Below are 23,640 nucleotides of genomic sequence, written 5' to 3'. Positions count from 1 at the left end.
TCCCCGACCTGATGTCCTCCAGTCGGGTTTTGACAACTACTCGCAGCATGTCCCAGGCAGTGCATTAGGTTGCGAAAGGCTGACACCCATACCAGTTATTAACTCACTCTCCGCACGTGGGTCAATAATGCAGCCAAAACAATAGCACCCCACACAGGACAGAGGTACCAGTGGCTTGGAGAAACCTCAAGGTGCACAAAAGCATAAAAAGGTGCTGGGAGGACCTAGAGGCCCCTTTAAAAAGTCCAGTGTGGACTAAACATGGTCATGGTCACAGAACACTGACTGCAGAGTGGAAATGGGGCTGTGATGGCATGAGCCCCATTTCAGCAGCATTCCAAGCCACAGCATTTGCAGTGTCTACTTGCTTTATTATCAAGTACGAAAAAATATTAGTGTCACATAAATGAACTTTTGAAACACACCAACATTTCATACCATGTTCTATTCACACTACAGTGAGTTGCCTTTTAAACTGTTTTTACATTTTGTACCTGGATTGCTCTATCTGTATTTTAAAATTGAACACTTTTGTAAACTTTCTTGAGAAAGCTTTGCCTTAAAGGGAGTGGGGAACACATATGTTATGTTGTATTTTGGGCTTTAAATTTCCATGTACCATCCTGGAAGCTTTCGCTATGGTCGGTTCAGAAATGTCTAAGTTCTATTAGTTGTAATATTATTATTATTAATAATAATAATAATAATAAGAAGAAGAAACATTGCTCCATTGTTTTTGATATTATTGCATGCGATCATGAGCTCCCTTACTGGGCTCCCATTTGGAAGGAAAAGCAGGATGCAAACACTGAACGGGAATACAAACATCCCGGTTGGCAACAAGATTAGCTTCTAATCCAGCCTGCTCCATTTGATTCTAACGTTGCCCTTTTCCCATCGCTCACGCTCCACTCATGGAGGGGTCTCCCCGCTTGCAAAGACCAGAAATCTCCATACTGAAAGCCCTGGAAGCCAGCAACATACAACGCACCCCCAAAAGTGGACCTCCTTTCCTTAAAGCAAGTGCTCCTACGAAACGAAACACGTGCTGCCACCCCTTCCGGCTTACAGGGACGGGCCCCGCACGTGGTGTCCTCGCAATGCCGACGCTAGAGCCTCTCTATTGGAAACATCTCTATGGTTCAGGGCTGGAGCGGCTTCTTTTTTCCCCTTGGCGGCATCTGCGCGTGCGTGGACTCTCCCTGGCGCTAGAGCCCCTCTTCCTCCGTTAGCTCCGCTCGGGCCACTCTATGGTGCGAGGATCGCTCCCTCCTTCTGCTGGAGGGGCGGGGCTGTTGGTTAAGATCCTGCAAGGTAAGGGTGGGGCATGGCTGCCGGGGGCGCACGATGAACGGATCGGGGGCTGGGAGGGGGTGGAGAACATCAGGGAGCTTCTGGGGTGCTTCGGCTCGGGCTTGCCTGTGGAATATGCAATGCTGTGGAGAGACGGCTCCTGACCACGTCCAGAGTGCATTTTCTGTGCCACTGAAGAGGCACCAGCAGAGATCAGCCATATGGGATCTAGGAAAGGGAGGACTGCTGATTTATAGAGAATGGATCGTTCTTTCACTCGCGCTCTCTTTTTAAATACCTAAGTCAGACTTCCCCAACGTGGCATTATCCAACAGACTTGGAGCCGACTTCCAGCATCCCCAGCAAGCAGATGGGAGTTTGTCATCCAACGCACCTGGAGAAATGCCAGATTGGGAAATCGTGTGCAAGGCTCATGCATATTTCATTCCTGTAGTTGCTGCGAGATTTGCTCCCAAGTAAATGGGTGTAAGAGAGTCACTTGTTCCTTGATCCTTGAGATTTTTCTGACATATCAAGAATGGGCATACACTGAAGGAGGACTTTACCAGTAGGAAACATCCCTTTTTCAAATCGAGTTGATTCCTGCTTGCTTTTATCTTCACCAAAAGTGTTTACTAAGGATGTATCCACTCACTATAAATCTTGCCCCCAGGGTCCAATCCTATGCATGTTTGAACAGCCCTAGCATTTCTCAGCCATTCGAGGGGACTTAATAATTCTATCCCTCCATGTTATCCTCACAACAGCCCTGTGAGGTAGCTTAGCCAGAGAGTAAGGGATTGGGCCAATGTCACCCAATGAGCTTGATGGCCCGATGAGGACTATGACCTGGATCACTGGAGTCCCAGTCCCCACTAGCTACTATACCACACTGGCTCTCCTTGTTTTGCTGGAGAGGAGACGAGAGGAGACTCTATGGCCATTTTCCTATATATGCCCTATTTGCATGCCTGCAGGGGATGGGACTTGTTGGCCTTGGACTGAATGTCCCCCACTCCACTTTCAACACTGCCTATTGCTTCACTTGAAAACTCAAAATTAACATTTCTCTTCACCTCTCCGATGCATTCATTCCATGTTTTATCATTGCTGCTACATTCTTGATTTGTGAAAACAAGCAACCACAACCAAAATACAGTTTACAGAACCCAGTTTAGAAAGACAGACAGACTATAGTCAGTCTTGCATTGTGGTAATGCAAAAATCTGGCACCAGTGCAGCAACAAGAGCCATAAAGTTTGCTTCTGCTGCCCTGATGCTGAAGACTTTGATGTGGGAATTAGCACTACTTTGGTAGAGAAAAGGACGATCCATTTTACAAATAAAAAAAGAATAAACTGAGTATCTGTAACCATGTACATGCATGGCAAGCTCTCATTCACTCTAACATCTATTCCAAGAAGGAAGAAAAGATGTGGTACTCAGCATCAGCCCCATCACCTCTGGCCCTCTAGGTGTTTGTGGGGAGGCAGTCTGTAGGATGCTGGACTTGGGCAACAGGTTGGAGCTTTGGAACAATTAAAAAAACAAGATGTGTTTTAAATTCCCTTTGACTTGCATGATTCGTTAAGAGAAGAGATCCTACATATCATCAAAGACTGATGTGGAGGTTCATAGAATTGTAGCTAAAGCAGGATGCAAGTCGCAGCATCCCACTCAGATGACTGTCCAGGTTTTATTGTTTAGGTTGTTCCTCTCTTGGGTGGCAAGAGTGTGTTAAGATTCTGTGTGAAACCCAGCTAGCACCTACCTAGAGGGTTTGTGTGAGACTGGAGGGAGGGGTGTGCTGTCAAAGACCGCCAATAAGTAATTGGGATTGAAAGAGATGAGACCCCCCTGCAGCACTGGAATGATGAGTAGGGTGGGCTAGGGTGGTGCAAAGAATAAATAGTTGTTTGCCACAGCCGAGATGTTGGAAGAGGACCTGAAAAGCTAGTGAATGGGAAGTTGCCTGCAGGCCATAGATAAAATAGGCTAAGATCAGGCCAGAAAGTCTGGCTTGACTCACAGAGATGCAAATGGCCACTTAGTGCTAGACAGAGTCCAGACCAGCTTCCAGGCTCTTCAGTGCTGATGTGCTGGCAACAGAAAAACAGTGCCAATTAAAAGATAGGCAGTGTGACGCCCGTGGGCACCTATATATTTCCTGGACACCTTCCCTGGTGCTCCCCATGGTTCCCTAGGCCTCCCACTTAAAGAAAGGCAAAACACGTTTTCCTGCTGACAACTCCTGTTACTGGGAAGGGTATTCCTGTTGGTGTTGAAATCTGTGAGTTTGAAGGAGTTCTTTTACCTCTGGTGCCACTCCTGCCTTGGACTGTCTTTCAGGCAGCTCTGTCCTTTGCTCTGACTGCCCGAGCAGCCAGTTTTGGCTGTGGATCAAATTGCCAAATGGGCGGACAGCCCAAAAAGAACATAAGAGAGGCCGCACGGGGTCAAACAAATGATCCACCAGCTCCAGCATTCTGTTCACACAGCGGCCACGCAGCTGCCCGCAGGATCCTGCAAAACAGACAACTAGCTATGCATAGCTGCTTCTCCATGAATGTCTCCAATTCCCTTTTAAAGTCATTCAAACGGGTGACCATCGTTTCATGAAAGAATTCCATAGCTTAACTGTGCACCGTGTGAAGTCCTGAAGTCCTGAATCTTCCACCAATCAACTTCATGGAATGACCAGGATTCTAGTATCTTATTTATTTATTAGATGTTTATCCCACCTTGGTCTTTTTTAAAGAACTCAAAGCAGCTTGTATCATTCTCTTCCTCTTGCTCTCAGTCTTATCCCCAGAACAGCAACCCTGTGCGGCAGGTTGGAGTCTATGCCTGGCCCAAAGTCACCCTGTTAGCCCCATGGCTGAGTGGAGACTAGAACCCAAGTTGCCTGAGTCCCAGGCCCATGCTCTTAACCACTGCACCAAACTGGCTCTCTTATTACGGGAAAGAGAGAAAAAGCTCTTCCCATCTACTTTCTCCAAGTCGTACATAATTCTGCACACCTCCCTTGTGCTTCTCCTTGCTTGCCTGCCTCCTCTTCATTGCTTCTTATTTAGTTATTTATTTATTTATTAATTAAAACATTTCTATGCTGCCCCATTCGCCGAAGCCTCTTCCGTCTTGGAGTGCCATTTTTCCTGCTGGGCTCGACACTAGCCCTGACCTCATCCTAGCCAAGGTGGGAGGTTTCTTCCTTTCGTCCAAGGAAAGCCAGTTGTGTTGTGATGTGCATCATGGTATGAGCAAACTGGTCCAGTGATTCCTCCACCCCACATCCCCAGGGGGGCTTGTCTTGTTTTGGATTCTCCCGGAGGTGGGGTTATGCTTTTGGATGGCCTGTGCTCTGTTAAAATGGTCAAAATCAACCTCATTTGGGCAATTTTTTTTTGGACCAGAGGTGTTCTTGCACAAGGGTGGATAACACTGTCTGCTGAGTGAGCAAATAATTTGAGACCCAGCTGGGAAATTAATGGACCTGAGGAGGACTTCAAGCAGTTGATGAGAGACAAATCTGAATCAGCGAAGTTCTAGCAAAAATTTGTTGCAAGCCCTGTCTCTCACTTGCTTTTTGATCAACTTCAACATTTTTCCTAGAAGCTTTCAGCCAATGGTGTATGTTTGGATGTTTTCCTTGGAGATCTGGAATGCTGTTGTTACAGTGTTGTCTGTTAAGTCTGTGGAATTGTTTTTTAAGTGTATGGAAACTTTGTAGAACAGTTGCATTAACTGCAGTGTGTTTGTGAGAGAGAGAGGGAGAAAACACACAGGATCACATATACTTAGAAAACCAGCAAGTTTCTATTCTTCTTGTTACACTTTCGATATTTTGATGGAAATTGTTTCTAGTTATTGTGTATGTTGCATGTGTAAAGTCTTTTGTTGTAAGTCACTTTGTATCTTTTCTTAAGAGGAACCTGATTTCAAAGTTCACTTTATTGCTGTTTGAACTATTCAACTTGATCCATAAAGACCTGTAGATTGCACAGCATGTCTTCCAAAAACAAGATCATTTAAGCTCATGCTTGGCTTGAGAATTAAGGTCTGTTTGATCAAAGCGTGACAGATGATTTTGCTGGCCCTGTGTATTGTGTGCACAATGCTTGCGTGCAGAGGGTGTGATGGTTTTGCCGCCTGAAAAATCCTTCCCCAGAATGGGCATTTGTGAGTCATCACGCTATGCTAACTTCATCAGTGTGGACCAGCATCCATATGCAAAAGCCTCAGGCAGTAAGGTGTAGGATCTGGTATAAGTATTTGATTTCATCAGTTTAAATGGTCCCAAACAGTGACTGCCCAAAGAGCTGTGTTCCTGCTTCACCTGGGGAAGGTGGAGTAATGCAGCTTGCTTGGGTCTTCAGCCAGGGTTGCCGAACCCTGTTTCCCCAAGAAGCTGTTCTTGTTTGCTGTTGGATTGGTTTGCATTGCGAAGTGCATTGTAAATTGTAAGCTGCATTGCATGCCTTGATAGAAAGCTAGTGTGCCTATAAATGCAAGAATTCATTCATTCATCACACCCTTTCTACAGTGCTGACCTCTGTGCTTGTAGTATTAAAGCCAAAATAGGGTCCATTGAGAAATAGAAGTCATGTCAGCATCAAGCTTTGCACAAGTGAAAACAGCTAGCATTTCAGGGGGGAAGAACAAATGCCACCTGCAGAAAATATGAAGCATGGAGCGCTTCTCCCGCTTCTCTGAAGTGGAGTTTGGCTCTGGGCCCAAGAAAAGTTATCGACCTCTCCCTAATGGTTTATCACAGCCTTCTCCAGCCTGGTGCCCTCCCAGTATTTTGGATACAACTCCCACATTCCTGACCATTCCATGCCACTTGTGGTTGATAGGAATTGAAGTCCTAAACATCCTAATGGTTCCAAGTTGGAGAAGACTATCTTAGGGTATCCCACTGGAAAATTAAGCAGTCTGAAAACCTGTATAGAATATATTGTGACTTTGGTTGTGGGTTCCACTAGCATGATCTTAACATTCAAAGTGACAGCTGGCTTTGTACCTTCAGAGCAAACAATTCCCTCTCCAGAAGCCTGAAGTCAAGATGGTCTCTCTCTCTCTCTCTCTCTCTATTTATGTCACAGACACTTTTTCTTCTTTCTTTCACCCCAATGGAAAATGTCAACCTTTGCCCAAAGCAGCAATAATCTTCCTTGACCTATGCCCAGCAGTAGGGGTGGATTAGACCTGCAGCCACGTAACCATTTCCCCATTCTTCAGATCTCCATAGCAATGCATTCCTGCCCTTGCCCACTTCCTGTGTCCCAAGCAAGTTGGCCCCCTTTCTGGTTTACTCTGAACAGTCCACTGAAGATTCATGACTGTGCTTTTTCTGGACAGTTTGGACTCTTGGATCACGCCCAGTGCAGGGCGCCTCTCAGCATTCCAGCTCTGCCGGCAGGGGAGGGGTGGGGAGGAGACATGGTTCGCTCCTTTCCTTAAGGACTGTGTGCTCCTAATTATCGTGGCACTTGCACTTGGCGGGACGAGTCTGCCCAGATGTCCATCCTGCCTGTGCTGAGCTGAAGCGTGGAGGTGCTTCCACGCCTTTGTGGTCAGAACATGTGTGCCGTTCCCTCTGAGAGCCAAGGAAAGTTGAGGAGGATGGTAGAATGAAAGACCCTGCTGGGAAAAGTATAGCCACTTGGAGCGGCTTTTTCTTCTGCAATTCCTGTAGTGCCACCTTATACGTGAGTTTTTCTTTGGCTTCTGTAACATCCTGGATTATTGTAAGGCTGAAAGGGTTGGATGTCACCCAAGAAGCACATGGAATGGAGCGTGCAGAATCGCAGCCATTGATTAGATCAGCATGTGCCCCATCTATGTCTCTGGCTGCCTGGAAGGGTGATAGCGACTGCCTGCCAAGGAGGCGATAACAGCTCTCAGCAACGGAGGAGAGGCTTTTAGCAGGTTTGTCCAAGCAACTGTGCCTGTGGAACCTCTTTCCTCTCTATGCTAACAGATTTGCATTGGTAGACACCAGGAATTGTCACCCCTTGAGTTTCTTGCAGGTGGTAGGTGGTTAGAGAGGCTTTGCACTGAAATCAACACCTCCACTCTTCGGTTTTTTGGTTTCTCACAGCTGCCTTTTAGGAATTAAGAATCGGAAACTAATTCTGCAGTGCATACCACTAAGTCTCCTCTTTGTTATCACTGCTTTCTTTTTTCTTGTTTGTGTGTCAGGTTTTATTGAATTTTCTCTGCAATGTCTTTTCCATAAGTTTCCTTCTGCAGTTTTGCAACTGCAGGTTTCTGTGCACAGAAATTTAACTTATTCTCCCTTGCAAACAGTTTAGGCTGCAAATGCATTGAGACAGCAGGACCAGTGTTTTTTTTTTCTGTCTCATCAAAGAACCAGCGGAGGCACATTAGATTACGGCATCTTTTATCGGACAGATTTCATTTGGCACAGGGCAACAAAGTGAGAAAAGGTTGAAAGGGTTGGATATGTTAAGCTGGTGGAAGCAGTGAGATAACATGGCCATCTCATAGATTCATAGAAGAGTAAGAGTTGAAAGGGGCCATGAAGGCCATCGGTCCAGCCTCCAAATGCAAGACACCAATTTACACCATTGGTGCACTCCACTAGCCGACTCATGTATGCAACATGATCTCAGGAGCAGAGACTTTCAGCCCAGGGGCTGAATTCCGCTAAAGAAGCCCCATTTGGGGAAATGGGGAAGCCACCTTCCAGGGGCTGGAGGCAAAAGGGCTGTGGCTAAAGAGATGGGGGCCAAAATCCAAACAAATACTAGCCCAATCTATTACTGCTGGCCACTAAGTCTGCAGAAACACCTTTCAACAAAGAATGCAGTGGGGAGGGGGAACTGCACAGAAACCAAACAATCAGCAGGGGAAGCAAGCAGGACTGTCTGCAGAACACCAGCTGGTTTTGGGCTGAGGTTTTACAGCCCTGACATTGCACAGATCCGTCTTTCTTGCAGCACAGTAGCAGATCCTCTGTTACTGGCAGGTCCAGAGAGCCAGATGTGCGGTGAGGCATGCGCCGCGCTTGCCACCAGTGGCGGTACATGTCAAGCATGTCACTGAGCTCTCTCTCTCTCTCTCTCCCCCGCCCTCCATCTCCCTTTCCCAGGATGAGGGGTCACCAGCTGATGCGCCTGTTTTCCAGCTCCCGCCGCCTGGCCAAAAAGAGTCTCAAGCACCAAGGACCTTGTCAGCCGAGCTTCAGGAAAATCCTGCCCAGTTTGACGCACTGGCACCACACGGTCCCAGAATCACCAAACTGTACCTGGCAGTTAAATGATGATCACTTGGGTAAGGGAACTGGGAGTGTCAAAGGCCCAGGTGGGGTGAGGGTTGGAGTACATGGGTGCCATCTTGGGAAAGAGGGCCCAACAAGCCAACCTTTGCCAGGATGGACCATTCCAATCCCCTTCTCCTCCCTCTCTTTGCTGATTTTCAGTTCCCCCACTCAAGAGTAATTCTGCGCCCCGCTGAGCTTACCCTGCCCTTATTGCCCTTACTCTGCAAGACATGGGATTTCTCTCAGACCAGCCGGGATCCCCCTTTTCTGCCTTCTGCACAGACGGGGCTCTTTTGGCTGCACAAGGATCCACACCTGCCGAGAAGGAGCTCACTGTTGGTGCATATTCGCATCGTACATGGAGGGGGCAGCCAGGCAGGCAGCAAGCTCACAAAACAAAAAACCCGGGCTGAATCAGACCCAGCACCTCCCTATTCCTGTGCCCTGTTTGCTCACAGTGGCCAAGCAGCTGCCTTTGGTACTGGTGCCCTCACTCGTGTTCCCCAGCAATTGGTGGTCAAAGGCCCGCTGTCTCTGGCGCTGGGGACACTCTGTAATCATGAGAGAGGGAGTGCATCTGTCTGCCATCAGGACTATGGCTGCGAGACCACGATACCCGGGCGCTTGAAACTTGGCATGCGTGCTAACTGGATTGGGCCGGGGGTGCTCGGAGTTACTTTGTTCTTAGCACACATTAAAGGAGTCCCTGCAGGTTTTAATCCGCTTAGTCAGCAGCTAACAGGGGGCAGTGCTCATCTCCGTTTCTAATGCCGTGATCCAGCGCTGTCTGAAGATAATCCCGCAGTCGTGTGGCCAGCATGACATCACAGAGCGCTGTTGCCTTCCCACCGAGGTGGTACCTGTTTATCTACTCACATGACACACATTTGAACTGCTAGGTTGTGCTGGGAGCTAGGAGGAAACTACATCAGGTGTCAGGCGGAGGCTGGACTCGAACCACTGGAGTGCAGACCACTTTTGGCTGATTAATGATGCATTCAGGGATCCTTAAAACACATTAAGAGATTTAAATTCATTTCAATGTGACCACAGGGTTGAACCCTGCAATGACATCCTCAGACACTAAGTGGCAGCCTTTCCTAGCCAACACACTGGATTGGAATCAATATAGGTTTATTTATTGTTTGTTTGATTTAAAACTTTTCTAGATGGTCCCATTACCTAAGTCTCAGGACAGTTTAACAATACAAAATGTAAACAATTTAAATGTAAACAATTTAAAACACAGCATCCTAAAAATGCAACTAATAATAAAACCCCAATTAAAACAGTCAGGTCCTAAAACATTGGGAAAATAAAAAAGGTTTTGACCTGATGCCAAAAAGAATAAAGTGACTTCACCAGGTGAACCTCTCTGGGGAGCGAATTCCACAATTGGGGTGCCGCCACAGAGAAGGCCCTTTCTCTGGGTGGTCACCCTCCTAATCCCCTTCAGGGAGGGCACCTGGAGAAGAGCATCTGCCCCAGATCTTAAGGGGCAGGCAGGCACATCTGGAAGGAGATGGTCCCTTCAGGTAACCAGGCACTATTTAGTTATTTATTTATTTAAAACATTTTTATGCCGCCCCCATCGCAACAAAGCCTTGGGGCGGCTCACAACAGAAACAAAATACATAAATAAATAACAATATAACAATAAAAAAATATTTAAAAACCTCCGGTGCATCTCGGCTAAAAATTTAAAATCCTATAAATACAAATAATTTAACAATTAAAATAAGTTTTAAATAAAAAGGTCTTAGCCTGGCACCGAAAAACAAATAATGACGGCGCCAGGCGGACCTCTCTGGGGAGCGCATTCCATAGGTGGGGCGCCACTGCAGAGAAAGCCCTCCTCCGGGTACTCACCCTCCTAATATTCACAGAGGGTTCCCAGAGAAGGGCATCCGTTGCTGATCTCAAGGGGCAGGAGGGCATATATGGGCGCAAGCGTTCCTTTAGATATCCAGGTCCCAAGCCGTTTAGGGCTTTATAGGTCATAACCAACACCTTGAATCAGACCCGGACTTCAATCGGGAGCCAGTGGAGCTGACGGAGAACTGGGGTTATATGAGAACAACGCCCAGTCCCCGTCAGCAACCTGGCAGCTCTATTCTGCTCCAATTGAAGTATCTGGACCATCTTCAAGGGTAGCCCCACATAGAAATCTAATCAGGAAGTTACCAGCGCGTGTGTCACTGTCACCAGGCAGTCGTTCTCCAGGAAGGGATGCAGCTGATGGATCAGCTGAAGCTGAAGGAAGGCGTTCCTCGCCACTGCCATCACCTGGGCTTCCAGAGACAGCTCCGGGTCGAGGAGCACTCCTAAGCTGCGAACCCTGTCCCTCAGAGGGAGTGCAACCCCATTTAGGACAAGGCCCAAGTCCCCCATCCCGAGGCCCGAGCCACCCACCAACAGGACCTCCGTCTTGTCTGGACTGAGCTTCAGTTTATTGGCCCTCATCCAGCCCATTACCTCGGCCAAGCACCGGTTCAGCACAGCCATTGCCTTACCTGGATTGGTGGAAAACAAGAGGTAGAGCTGGGTACCATCAGCGTACTGATGATTCCACAGGCCACACCTCCTGATGGCCTCCCCCAGCAGTTTCATGTAGATGTTAAATAGCAAAGGGGACAAAATGGACCCCTGCAGAACTCGATGGCATAACTGCCATGGCGCAGAGCCACAGTCCCCCAGCACCACCTTCTGGAATCAGCCGTTGAGATAGGAGCGGAACCACCGCCACGCGGTGCCTCCAACTCCCAATCCCGCCAGCCTATTCAGAAGGATACCATGGTCGATATCGAAAGCCGCTGAGAGGTCCAGGAGAACTAACAGGGACGCATTCCCCCTGTCTCTCTCCCTGCACAGGTCATCATACAGGGCGACCAAGGCAGATTCAGTGCCATACCCGGGTCTGAAGCCAGACTGAAATGGGTCCAGATAATCAGCTTCATCCAAGAGTGCTTGGAGTTGTCCCGCCACCACCCGCTCTAGTACCTTGCCCAGGAATGGGATGTTGGCCACCGGTCTATAATTGGAGGCCACCTCTGGATCCAGGGATGCCAGTACCCGGCCGTCTCTTAAAGAGCCGTTGACCACCTCCAGGATCCAGGTGCCAATCCCGTCCTTGGCTTTCTTAAGTAGCCAGGATGGGCATGGGTCTAGTAAGCAGGTGGTAGGGCGTACTCGTCCAAGCACCTTGTCCGCATCATCAGGCCACTACAACTGAAATTCATCCATTAATTGTGGACTCGATGGCGTCGATGGCGTCTCCCCAGTAGAATCTGGTTCAATAGTAGAGTCAAGCTCGTGGCGAATCTGAGCGATTTTCTCCCTGAAATGCTTGGCAAAGTCATCACAGTGGGCCTTCGAGGGTGGCACAAGATCTTTCTTTGGGCCCAGATGTACCAGCCCCTGCACCACCCGAAAAAGCTCCGCTGGACGGCATTGTGAGGAGGCAATGGAAATGGAGAAGAATTTTTTCTTCACCGCCCTCACCGCCACAGCGTAGGCCCGATGGTGGGCTCTTAAGTGTGTTCGGTCAGAATTGCCCCTTGATCTCCTCTACCTACGCTCTAGACTAAGACACTAAGCCATTTAGGTCATAGGTTATGGTCAGGGCATATTGCTAGACCAAAGGAGAGTTTTCCATCTGCCCCTCTGCCCCTGCTTGGGTTGCCTCAGCCATGTCCTTGGAGCAAAGAGGGCACAACCATCCGTGTACTTGGCCATGCCGGGGGAAGCCTGTCTAGCTCCTGGCAGCAGTACAAGCTTGCTTGACCTCTGCTTTCCTGAAATGGACAAGGGTGATTCTAGTCCACGTGAAGCTGGGGCCGCCTGCCTCTACAGCTGGGATTCCAGCTGCACAAGGGAAGAGACTCTTCGCTCCATCTTCTGACCTGGGCCCTGTGTGTTGCCTTCCTAGAGGTGAAGTACGAGGGCACCATCATGCGCTTCGACTACGTCTGGCTGCGCGACCACTGCCGCTCGGCGTCCTGCTACAACACGAAGACCAACCAGCGCAGCCTGGACACGGCCAGCGTGGACCTGTGCATCCGGCCAAAGACGGTCCGCGTGGACGAGACCACGCTCTTTCTCACCTGTGAGTTTCTGGGGCACTCTTCCTACCTCCACCCAAGACCTTGGGGCGAGGTGAGAAGAGCCTCAAAGGATGTGTTTCCAGAGCGAGTTGTGCCTGTTACCCTGCATGCGTATCCCACCTTTTTTCCTCATTGAAGGGACCCAAGCTCACAACAGCAAGCATTGAAGCAGGTGCTCCGTCACACTGCTGTGTGGTCTTCTGCATCTTCTAGGATGCTCCGTTATATTTTATCTATTTATTACATTCACATTTTTATTTACTACATTTATTATATGTTCATCATCCATCACAAACATTTGCATCAGATGTTGCTGGAAGGAACAAACAGTGCACTCTTTCTCTCTCTCCCCTTTTAAAAGTATTAAGCTAACAGGTGTTCATATTTGTCTTTAATGCAGGGGTGTTGAACCTCAGGCCGATGGGCCAAATCCAGCCCACTTTGTTGTCCTGATCCAATTTTCTAGGGTCCCCTAGAAAGCACCCCCTCTTCCCCCCTTCATCGATCACTTGGTGGCTTCTGGTCTCTGTGTCTGTCACCCCCATGTTAGAAGGTGTAAATAGACTCCTAAGGCTTAGTTACAGGCAGTGCAAGCTTTAAGCTAAAATATGCTGGCATATTTGCTGCGTATTTCCTTTCAGCCCTGCCCATCACCTGAACGTGTGCCCTGAGAGTGCTCCAGCATGGAATTCAGCCCTTAGGCTGGAGGAGGCTCAGCACCCCTGCCTAATGTTCTGAAGGACATCCACAGTAACCCTGTCTGTGTCTCCTCCTCCACCACCAGGGCCAGACGGCCACGTGACCAGATACAGGCTGGAGTGGCTGCTGAAAAACAGCTACGAGGGGCAGAAGCAGCAGGTGATGCATCCGCGCATCCTCTGGAACGCCCAGATCTACCAGGAGGCCCAGGTGCCGTCTGTGGATTGCCAGAGCTTCCTGGGCACCAACGAGGGCCTGAAGGAGTTCCTGCAGAACTTCTTGTTCTATGGGATTGCTTTTGTGGAAAATGTTCCCCCCACCAAAGAGGACACCGAGATCTTAGCAGAGAGGATCAGCCTGATAAGGTAACTGTGTGGATGCTTTGGTAGCGCTGAATCCCACCAGTAGCGGTATTGTTGTTGGGGTGGTGGTCAGGATGTTGGATTAGGGATGGGAGGGCTCCCAGTTCTAGTCCCCACTTGACCATGAAGCTCAGTGGTGGCTTTGGGCCCATTCAGCCCAACTGCAGGGTCAGGATCATGAAGATGACAGTGGAGCGGTGGAGAACAGTTTGAATTACCTTGGGTTCCTCCCAAGGGGTAGAAGGTGAGGAATAAGTGCAGCTGGCTTAGAAGGAGTGAAAATTGGTGGAGGAGCATCAAGTCATTTCAGATATGCAGACGATACTGCAGAAAGCAGCAGTGAATTGAAACAACTCCTGATGAAAGGGGAAGAAGAAAATGCAAAAGCAGGACTGCAGCCAAACTCTATGAAAACAAGAATCGTGACTCCAGAAGAATTACACAACTGCAATGTCAACAAAGAACAAATTGAAATTGTAACGGATTTTGCCTCACTTGGTTCAGTCATCACTTCAAATGGAGACTGCAACCAAGAAATTCGAAGAAAACCGAGACTTGAAAGGGTAAAAATGAAGGTGCTAGAAAAGACCCTCAAGTATAGGAAGGTTTCACTGGGGACCAAGGCCAAGATCATCCACAGTATTGTATTCCCATCACTGTGCATGGGTGTGAACGTGAAGAAAGGTTACAATAAGAAAATGGATGCACTCCAAACATGGTGCTGGAGGGGAGCTTTGCAGATCCGCTAGACTGAAAGAAAGATGAACAAATGGGTCCCAGATCAAATCAAGCCGGAACTTGTCCTGGAAGCAAAAATGACCAAATTGAAGTTGTCATACTCTTGTTTATCTTACTCGTTTTCATTGTAAGTCATCCTGAGAGGCTAGTGGTGGACGGGTTAGAAAAGCTTTTAATTTATTAAATAATAATAATAAATACTTGAGGCACGTCATGAGAAGGCAGGACTCACTGGACGAGACAATAATGCTAAGGGAAGCTGGAAGCAGAAGAAGTGTAACATCAAATATGAGGGGGACTGATTCCATAAAAAAGCCTCAGCCTTGAGTTTGCAAAAGAACAACGGGCTGTCAAGGTCTAGACATTTTGGAGAGCATTCATTCATAGGGTTGCCATAAGTCAAAGATCACTTGACAGCATATAACTGTAACAACAACATTTCACTCAGTTGTTTTCATCCATTTTAGAGACCTTGAATCCTTAATTCCACCTTGTTCTTGCCACCTTGTTCACAGCAATCCGTCATTCCAAAAAATTGTGGGTGAGCAAACCAGGCCGTTGTGCTTAGTGCAGACTTGAGAAAAGCCCTGTTTCCCCCACGGAACTCGAGTGTCCTTTCCAGGAGTGGTAAGAGCTGAGCTAAGAATAAAAATGGGCTGTTCCAGCTGGCTGGGAATGTTTTGGTGTTCACAGCAAGCAAGATTTCCTGTTTGGACAGGCAAGGTTATGAGAGCAGCCTTGGACGTGGAAGACCGAAAGATCAAAACGTCACCCTTGGACTCCCGCGGAAGGAAATACTTTTCCAATTAAAATGACATTGCCGGGCTGACTTCAGAACATGTTTGAAAATGAGGAGAGAAGGGATTTGCACCAGCGGCTGCTTACACCTCTTAACTCTCTCCACACTCTGTAGATGATTCAAATCATTTCCAAGTACATTGCCTGGCCTGGGAACATCCCATCCTCGGCCCTGTTGGATCCAGTAATTCCTTGCTGTGCTTTCATCCCCAGGTTTTCTCATCAAAAGCACCTAGATCTGTTCTAATTTCTTCTAACAGTTAATAAATAGTTTTATTCCTGCAAGGTCCATCTGTCTGGGGCTGATGGGGAGTGGAGTCCAGAACTTCTGGGGCTGCAGGCCAAGGGAAGGCTGGGGTGTGAGGCTCGATGGAGCAGGGTCTGGCTCAAGTTACGGCCATCACATCTGGCAAATGCCATTGCAGTGGTGGCACTTGGTAGCAGCGAGTTCTCCCCCGGGGAGTTTATCTTGAACCAACTCCGTTGCCTTTCAGGTGCCAGCCAATCCCTTTTTCATTCTTCCTGGGCCACCCCACACCTTACTCCCTGGCTTTTGTGCTGTGCAGTTCCTATTTATTAGGACATTTTAATGTCACGTGCAGATAGTTCAAGTGGTTCAATGCATTGCATTTGATTTTGTACTCAGCAGTAAGCAGCTCCAGGATAGGAACTGTGTGATTTATTATTCTGATAATACGCATGAAAATAAGAGACTTCTCTGGCTTGCCTGGTTTGGGGTCATGCACCGGCTCCTTCATGTGGCCCATCATGTGGGTCATACCTTGTCATGTCAGTTCAATGGCCTTTGCTCATGTGCGTGCCTCTGATCTTCCAGGGAAACGATCTATGGCAGGATGTGGCACTTCACCTCTGACTTCTCACGAGGAGACACAGCTTACACCAAACTAGCACTGGACCGTCATACAGACACCACGTACTTCCAGGAACCCTGTGGGTATGTGTCCGTTGCCTCTGAGCCACAAAATGGCAAAAGTGCCTCCTTTTGCCTCAAACGCTCTGAAGAAATGAGCTTTATGAGCGGCTGTGCCTTTGATTAATTTTGCCGGCCTTCAGAAAGGGCAGATTACTTCTGCGATGTAGGCAGCAATTATTTTCCCAAATCCAGGTGGTATAATAATGACTGAAGGAACATAGAGAATGTACAAACATTCAACATGGAGAGATCCGCAAAGCTCAGCCCCAGGCATGTAATCCCCAACATGTGGTTGCCCAATCTTTCCTTCATTGCCCTCACTGATGGGGCCTCCACCACCTCCCTTGGAAGCCCATTCCATACATGAGAGATCCTAGCCATCAGGAAGTACTTCCTGACATCCAGCCTGAAGCCTGCTTCCTTGAGCTTTGCCCCACTGGAACACATCCTGCCCTCCACTGCAGGGAAGAACAGGTCACGGCCCTCCCCGTCATGACATCCCCTCACATACATGTGAGTCACTGAAAGATCCCCTGGGAGTCTCCTGTTCTCCAGGCTGAAAAGACCAGTTCCCTCATATGTCATCTCTCCCAGCCCAGCTGCCATTCTTGTGACCCTGCACTGGACTCACTCTAACCCAGCTATGTCTCTCCTATAAAGAGGATCCCAGAACTGGGCACACCAGAGGTATGATGGGGCCTTTAGCCCAGGATACCTGGAGGCCACCAGGTTAGGGCAGGTTGCGTTAGAGAGCTTGTTGGCCATGATAGGAATGGCTTGTCCATCTCTCTCTTGTTCTTCCGCTCCCCAGTATCTCCCCTTTTCTGCCCTGTGACTTCGTTTCTGTCGTGGCCATTAACGGACTGGCTCCTTGCTCGTCCTCTGCAGCATCCAGGTGTTCCACTGCCTCCGGCACGAAGGGACAGGTGGGAGGACGCTGCTGGTGGATGGCTTCTACGCAGCTCAGCAAGTGCTCCAGCAAGCCCCAGAGGACTTCGAGCTCCTCACCAAGGTGCCCCTGAAGCATGAATACATTGAGAGTGTGGGTGGCTGCCACAACCACATGATCGGGGTTGGGCCCGTCCTGAACGTCTACCCTTGGAACAATGAGCTCTACCTGATCAGGTAAGGAGGCCAGTGTCTGTTGGAGGCTCACCTGAAACAAGGGGTAGGCCAACATGTGCCTGGATCTGCCCTCCAGCCATACCAGTGTGAGCTGCCACACAGTCTGGACTTTAGTTGCAGCTGAATCATTCATTGCAGCTGGTTCTGAATGTTTGTTCGAGGCTGGGGAAGGGGAGAGTTTGTGGATAAGCACTTCCTGTATTGCAGTCTTTTTATTATTTTATGGTGTTTATTTCTGTTATTGTGCTGGTTATGATGTATATTGATGGGGGTCTGTTATAGATTTCTGTATTCATGAGTTAGTTGTTTTGAGATGACTTTTGTGGTGGAAAATTACACATATATTGGATTATTGGTGAGACATACAATCTGATGTTCAACGTTTTAATTCAGTATTTGCTGTCATGCAAAAGATGGCGCACACTTGCTCTCTCTCGCTCGAGGGCAGGGCTACAAGCAGCAGGTGGGAACGGCAGGGAGGCAAATTTGGGCTACAGGTCAGGTGGTTTTTCCCAATGGGACAAGACTTTGGACAAGGGAACTGCCCACCTCAGGAGGGGGCGGGATCTCGAAGCAGAGGCTGCCCTGCCACCTGCTGGGAAGGCTGAAGCCACATCCTGCCTCTCCAGCCCTGGACCAGATGGCCTCCATCCTCCCGTCCGACCTCAACATGCGACGACCCTTCCCTTTTCCCCAGGTACAACAACTACGACAGAGCTGTCATTAACACAGTGCCTTACGAAACTGTGCACCGCTGGTACACGGCGCATCGCACTCTCACCACCGAGCTGAGAAGGCCGGAGAACGAGCTCTGGGTCAAGCTAAAACCGGGCAAGGTAAAGCTACAGTGGCTTGGGCAGGGGCTTTTCCTGGGAGGGGTGGTAGGAATATAGGACCATGCAGGGCCCTCCAGAGGCTTCCATGAACAGGCAGGTTGGTCAGGAAGAAGCGCTCTCTGAAGTTGCTTAGAGCTCTGTACACTAGTACCAGAACCCTGCACCAGGCCTGGGGAGGAATAGGCAGACCGTGCAGTCCCTGCAGCAATGGAGTTGCAGGCTTACAAACAGCCTTCCTTTCCCCTTACTCCAGCTTCTGCACCAGCCCTAAGGTCAGCCTTGCACAGAGAACCCTGCAGTACTCCAGTCTTGCAATTACGAGTGCCGGTGTGGCCGAGCGGCCTTGTCCAGGAAAGGATGCAGCTAGTGAACCAGCTGAAGCTTTCTATTCTTGCTGTCCAGCCCTCTGTCCCTTCCGTGTTCCCTCTCCTGTCCATTTCATCCTCCAAACGGCATCCTCTCCAGGCCATGCTCACAGCACATCACGCCACGGAGCAGTGGCTGGCCCAGTGAAAGAGATGAGCGCCGGTGTGGCGTGGTGGTGAGGGTAGGAAACCCAGCCTCGGCCCCCAGTTTGGCCAGGGAGCTCGCCTTGCAGCTGCAGGTGGAGACCTTCTCTCTGTCTGTCTCACACTCTCTTTGCAGGCCCTCTTCGTGGACAACTGGCGAGTGCTGCATGGCCGGGAGTCCTTCACGGGTTACCGCCAGCTCTGCGGTTGCTACTTGACGAGGGATGATGTCCTAAACACAGCCCGCTTCCTGGGACTGCAGGCCTAAGGCGGCCTGTCCTTCGGGGGGCTAGGGGCTGCTGACCCAGAAACAGGAGTGTCCTTTATACCTCAGAGACCTGACCTCTGCCCCCGAGAGTGGGCGAGGTCCCCGCAGCATTACTTGATTGTTAGCCATCCAGTGCAGCCCTTTGCCTTCTCTTCATCCTCCCCGTTTGTGCTCTCTGATTGTTTGGCTCTCCTTGGCTTGAAAAGCACAACCAGTTGGCTCAGCTTGTGCAGGGTGGAACCAGGAGCCCTGAGTGTGCCTGCTGCTACACTCCAGCTGCCGGATCGGTGCCTTTTGAGATTTTAAAGCAGTAATAAACCTGGGCTTGGTTAGCAGGCATTCTGCTTGCTGGCTTTCTGAAGCTTCCCAGGTATAGCACATGGGTTTTCTTGGAAAGCGGGGAAAGGTTTCTGGCTTCAAAGAATGTCAAACTGCAGCAAAGCCAGTCTACAGGGCTCTTTCCCCACCCAACCCTCCAGCCTTCAGATACTTCCAAAAATACACCAGTGCCCAGGTTTTCAGGGGTTAGGGTTCTCTACCTCTCTTCTTTCTCACTGCCTTCTGGGGGTCAAAACCCACCAGTGACGGGGAAAGCTGCTGCAGGAAGCTGAGGGTAAGGGGAGGAAGAGCAGCAGCAAAGCTGGAGAAGCAAGATGGTGCTAAAGGACCTTCCTCCCAGTTTCGCAAAAGCTGAGGTTGCAGGCGCAACACTAAGGCTGTGCAAATCAGCAAACCGTGAGCTCGCCAGGATTCTTCAAATTCCATCTCAAAGCTCGTTCTGAATCGAGTTGGCTTATCAGGTGGCTTTTTTACTTTTCACACCAGCATCCATCCATATTTTCATGCATATTTTTCCAAATGTACTCATCGGTCATGAGCACCCATGAAATGTACACATTCTTCTCCTACTGATTTAAGAGTGCTTGTGCACTCTTCTCAGAGGTGCCGATTTATTTCACGCACATTTCACAAATGAATGCATGCATTCAAATGCCTTTCTGGTGGGTGAGGTCCACAAATTACATTGCAAGCCCAAAGATGTGCAAACTTCTACCAACAGGTGGCATGAATCAGATCTTGATCAAAATAAACCGAAATTAAATTATATATTCCTACACATAATTTCTCTCTTTTCCTGTTTCCTTTATTTTACAGCTGCTGACAGGATGACTTAATTCCACCAGCCTAAGCAATCCCTTGCTGCCCATTCTGCTTTTGCAATAAGCACAGCAGCTGGCTTGCTTTCCTTACAGTTTGTTTATCTTGACCTTTCTTATTGTGTTCATTCAAGGAATCAGTCCTGTTTGCTTCAAAACAAGGCGAGAGGACTATCCCAATCAGGATTTGAGGCATGATTGAACTGGAAAGCTGGAAGGAGGGAAACTCGTTGAATTATGTATTTCCTGAATTTCATATCTGTGTTCGTTCAGCAAAATGAGTTATGTTTAACATACGGCCTTTACTGCTTTTCTCAATAACTGTATTTATTGAGATAAATAAATATCCCCTTTGGCAGGAGAAGGAAACAGCATGTTTGCTGTCATCAAAGCAAAGGCCTTGGGTGTGTGAATGGAGAAATCGTTTTAGACAACATTTCCCATGCCCTTCAGGAAGAACTGTTTGGCAGCAGGTCCTAAAGGTAGCACCCTCAAGGGCCAATGATTTGGGGGTACCTGCTGATGAGCAAATGTAAGCCATTCACCTGGAGCACCTCTGCATGCAAGGGAGAAGCGGCTGTCATCCTGTTGGCAGAGCAAAATAGGGAGGTTGAAGGAGACTGCTTGTCGGGGGCAAAGGCAGTCACTCTCTGCCACTGCCTGGGGGAGTCTCCTTTTCTGTGCCTGAACTGGATGTAAATGCCCTTCCTCCCTTATGTTCAATTTGCTGCAGACTTGCCTCATTAGCCACGGTTAAGAGCGAAGCCCTTGAAATAAAACTAGGGATGCAGGCAGCTTGCCTGCATTTCTGGTTCATGCTCGTTTGAAGAATGGCTCTGTGTGAGCGTGTCCACATGTCCTGGCATGTCACAGCACAATGTCTTTTGAAGTCAAATGCTCAAGGGATTCTGAAATGTATAGAGGCATTGCGGTGGATCTGTGAGCGCAGTTGAAGATGTCTGCCTTTCTCCATGGCTTGGACCTCACTCTCTGAGCTGCTTGTTCCTACTGAGCTGGGCAAGATCTCGGCTCAGTCCATTTCCTGTTGCTGCAGAACTTTTCCCAAATGGGGCCTTCGCAACCTTCCTTGGCCCACTGGTCTAACTGGGGATTTTAGCAGGGGGCAAGGAGAGACCACCCAGCTACCAGCCCCATATGATCCAGTAAGACTAGGGCTGTTTGGGTTGATCTCTTTCAGGTGCACAGAAGGGGTGGGTTGGGGGGTGTTGTTGGCATTGGACATGCAAAGCTGCCAAGTTACCATGCACTCCAATTTGTCCGTCAGGAAGAGGTGGTCTATTTCCTTGATGTAGTTTATGTTGTTCTGTGGCTTTCTTCTCTTGAGTTGGGGTGTGAATGAGCTGGCTACCTAGAAACAATCTAAAGCAGGGTTACAGAACCTCAGCCCTGGGGCCCACAGTTGGCTGTCTGGGATCCCAGTCTGGTTGTCAGGGATTCCCTCATGGCCACCCCCTGCCCAAAAATTTCATTCATTTGTGGTTTTTATTTGAAAGGGCTGACAGCAGCATCAGAAATTGCATCTTAGCTTTCCCCAAACCTCTGGAAATCTGTGCATCTGTTGCTAAGGTTGGAAATTGCTTGGTTTTACTATGATGCATTCTGGGGCAGTTTTGTAAAGCACTTTTTCTGCATTTCCTTCTTTGCTGCTAATAAAAATATCAGTGGTATATCTTTTCTGAGCAGCTGACTTGTGGCTCAATGTCTAAGTGTGTGGTTTTATGCAAAGCTCAGCTTTCGTTTCCTTTGTTCTAGCAAACTTGTCATGGGTGGAAGGCGCTCATTCCATGCAGCCCATTTGTCAGCACTGATCTCAATTCTGTTTCCATCTATGCAAGGGAACAAGGAATAAGGGAAACATCTCTGCCTTGCATAGCATTTGGCGCATTTTCCACCTAAGAAGAAGCCCCATTTCACTTTCAACACTGCAAATATGCTTTGCACAGATTCCTCCAGGGAGTGGAAACTGGCTTTTCTCAACACAAGGTTTTTGCCAGCGGTGTACAGGATATGTACGGAACATAACACTCAACTTGCTGGATCTGGCCAAGGTCTTGTTCATTCTTAGATATTGTAATGCTTAGTAAATGTCAAGAAGCACTCTAAGCTAAGAGAGGCTGGAATTTTTTGTTTTTTGGACCCTGCCACGTTTCCCACCTGCTGGTTGAATGCAGCCCCTGAGAGCATCTCCAAAAATGAATCTGGACCGCTGCTGAATTTAGCAGCACTCCTTTGTTCTAGTTCCCAGCCCCTCCTGATTTTTAATTTTTTTTTTTAAAGTAGAAGGCCGGCATGCCTCCGAGCAACATGCTGCCCTCCAGCAAGATCTTTGTTTGAATTTCAAAGTATGTTATGGAGTTCAAACCCTGGCAATTTACTTGTTTCTTGCCCCTACCACCAACTGGCTTCACTGAGTGATTCCAAATTCTAATGTCATGGGGTGTCTGTGAGGGGAATACTTCCCCTCAGCCCTTCTGGGCTCCAACTCCAATCCCCCTCCCCAGAATAGCCAGGGATGATGGACTATGTAGTCTGAAGCTGCTGGTGGGTAACATGTTCTCCAGAATGTAATGCAGTGTCAGCAGAAGGTAGATCTAATGTTTTGGATGTCTACTCCTGACATTCCTGATCACTGGCAATTTGGTAACAGTTTCTGGGAGTTGAAGTCCAAAACGTCTGGAGATCACCAGAATAACCAAGACTGTCAGAGAAATATGCTCCTCCTAGTCAACTGTACCAAGGCTGAGCAATTTATAGCCCTCCAGATGTTTGTGGTTTAAAAAAGAGGTTAATTCCCACGATGCTAAAAAATAAATAATTTTATTCTGTAAAGTAGCCCAGTATGTTTCAGCCCTGTACCATATATTTCTGAGCCTGCTTCAGAGGAGCCGGCTGGTGCCGGGGGTCAGACTAGATGGCCTGGGAGGCCCCTTCTGACTCGCTCTGTTTCTGTGTTTCTATGTTTCTAAATTTTTGCTTTAGTCATACTTAGAATTTCTGAATTCTTAATTTCTGAATTTGTATTTACGTATCAATGTACATTTGAACCACTATGCAAATTGGTGACCTTATTTGGTGATGTTTAAGTGACTGGTGACATGTATTTATTTAGTTTTGATCGACTGATTGATTGCTTTTATATACTGTCCCATTACTCGGAACAGATTACAGCAAGCTGATTTACTGCTGATGAGGGTTGATGGCAGCTGTAGGTCACAAGCTGCCCACTCAGCCCTCCACAGCATGGTGATCATGAAATTCAGACACTCAACATCCCCAGCACGGCCAATGGGCAGACTGGGGAAGGCTGATTGAGCAGAGGAGATGATCAAAGGTGACACATTCATTCCACTGCACGCAGAAAGCCTAAGTGACAGAGAGCTCCCTCGTCACTCGTTTTGGGGTGCTTCCAAATGAGCAGCCGTTAGCCAAAAGACTTTGCCCAGTTTCTCCTCCTCGATATGTCTGTGCACATATGTGTGCTTGATTCTTTGTGGAAGAAGTTGGAAAAA

At 48.4% G+C, this 23,640-nt stretch overlaps 1 protein-coding gene across 4 annotated transcripts; it reads left to right on the top strand.

The window, feature by feature from the left end:
• The first annotated feature begins 1,183 nt into the window (after window positions 1-1,183).
• On the top strand, window positions 1,184-21,813 carry TMLHE (trimethyllysine hydroxylase, epsilon). Of its 4 annotated transcripts, none has more exons than XM_044427432.1 (8): window positions 1,184-1,314; window positions 8,411-8,592; window positions 12,510-12,686; window positions 13,469-13,748; window positions 16,117-16,236; window positions 17,104-17,340; window positions 18,038-18,176; window positions 18,822-21,813. In XM_044427432.1, exons 2-8 carry the CDS (start codon window positions 8,412-8,414, stop codon window positions 18,951-18,953), a joined length of 1,266 nt encoding a protein of 421 aa, XP_044283367.1. In that variant the 5' UTR covers window positions 1,184-1,314; window position 8,411; the 3' UTR covers window positions 18,954-21,813. The 4 variants fall into 4 exon arrangements, with proteins under 4 accessions (XP_044283367.1, XP_044283370.1, XP_044283368.1 ...); XM_044427435.1 differs by lacking the exon at window positions 18,822-21,813 and adding an exon at window positions 18,430-18,815; XM_044427433.1 differs by lacking the exon at window positions 1,184-1,314 and adding an exon at window positions 6,772-7,004.
• The last annotated feature ends 1,827 nt before the right edge of the window (window positions 21,814-23,640 follow it).

This window comes from Varanus komodoensis, unplaced genomic scaffold, assembly GCF_004798865.1.
Source record: "Varanus komodoensis strain SLA01 unplaced genomic scaffold, ASM479886v1 scaffold18_3, whole genome shotgun sequence".
NCBI classification, from domain to species: domain Eukaryota; kingdom Metazoa; phylum Chordata; class Lepidosauria; order Squamata; family Varanidae; genus Varanus; species Varanus komodoensis.
This window is presented reverse-complemented; position numbering and strand designations above follow the sequence as displayed.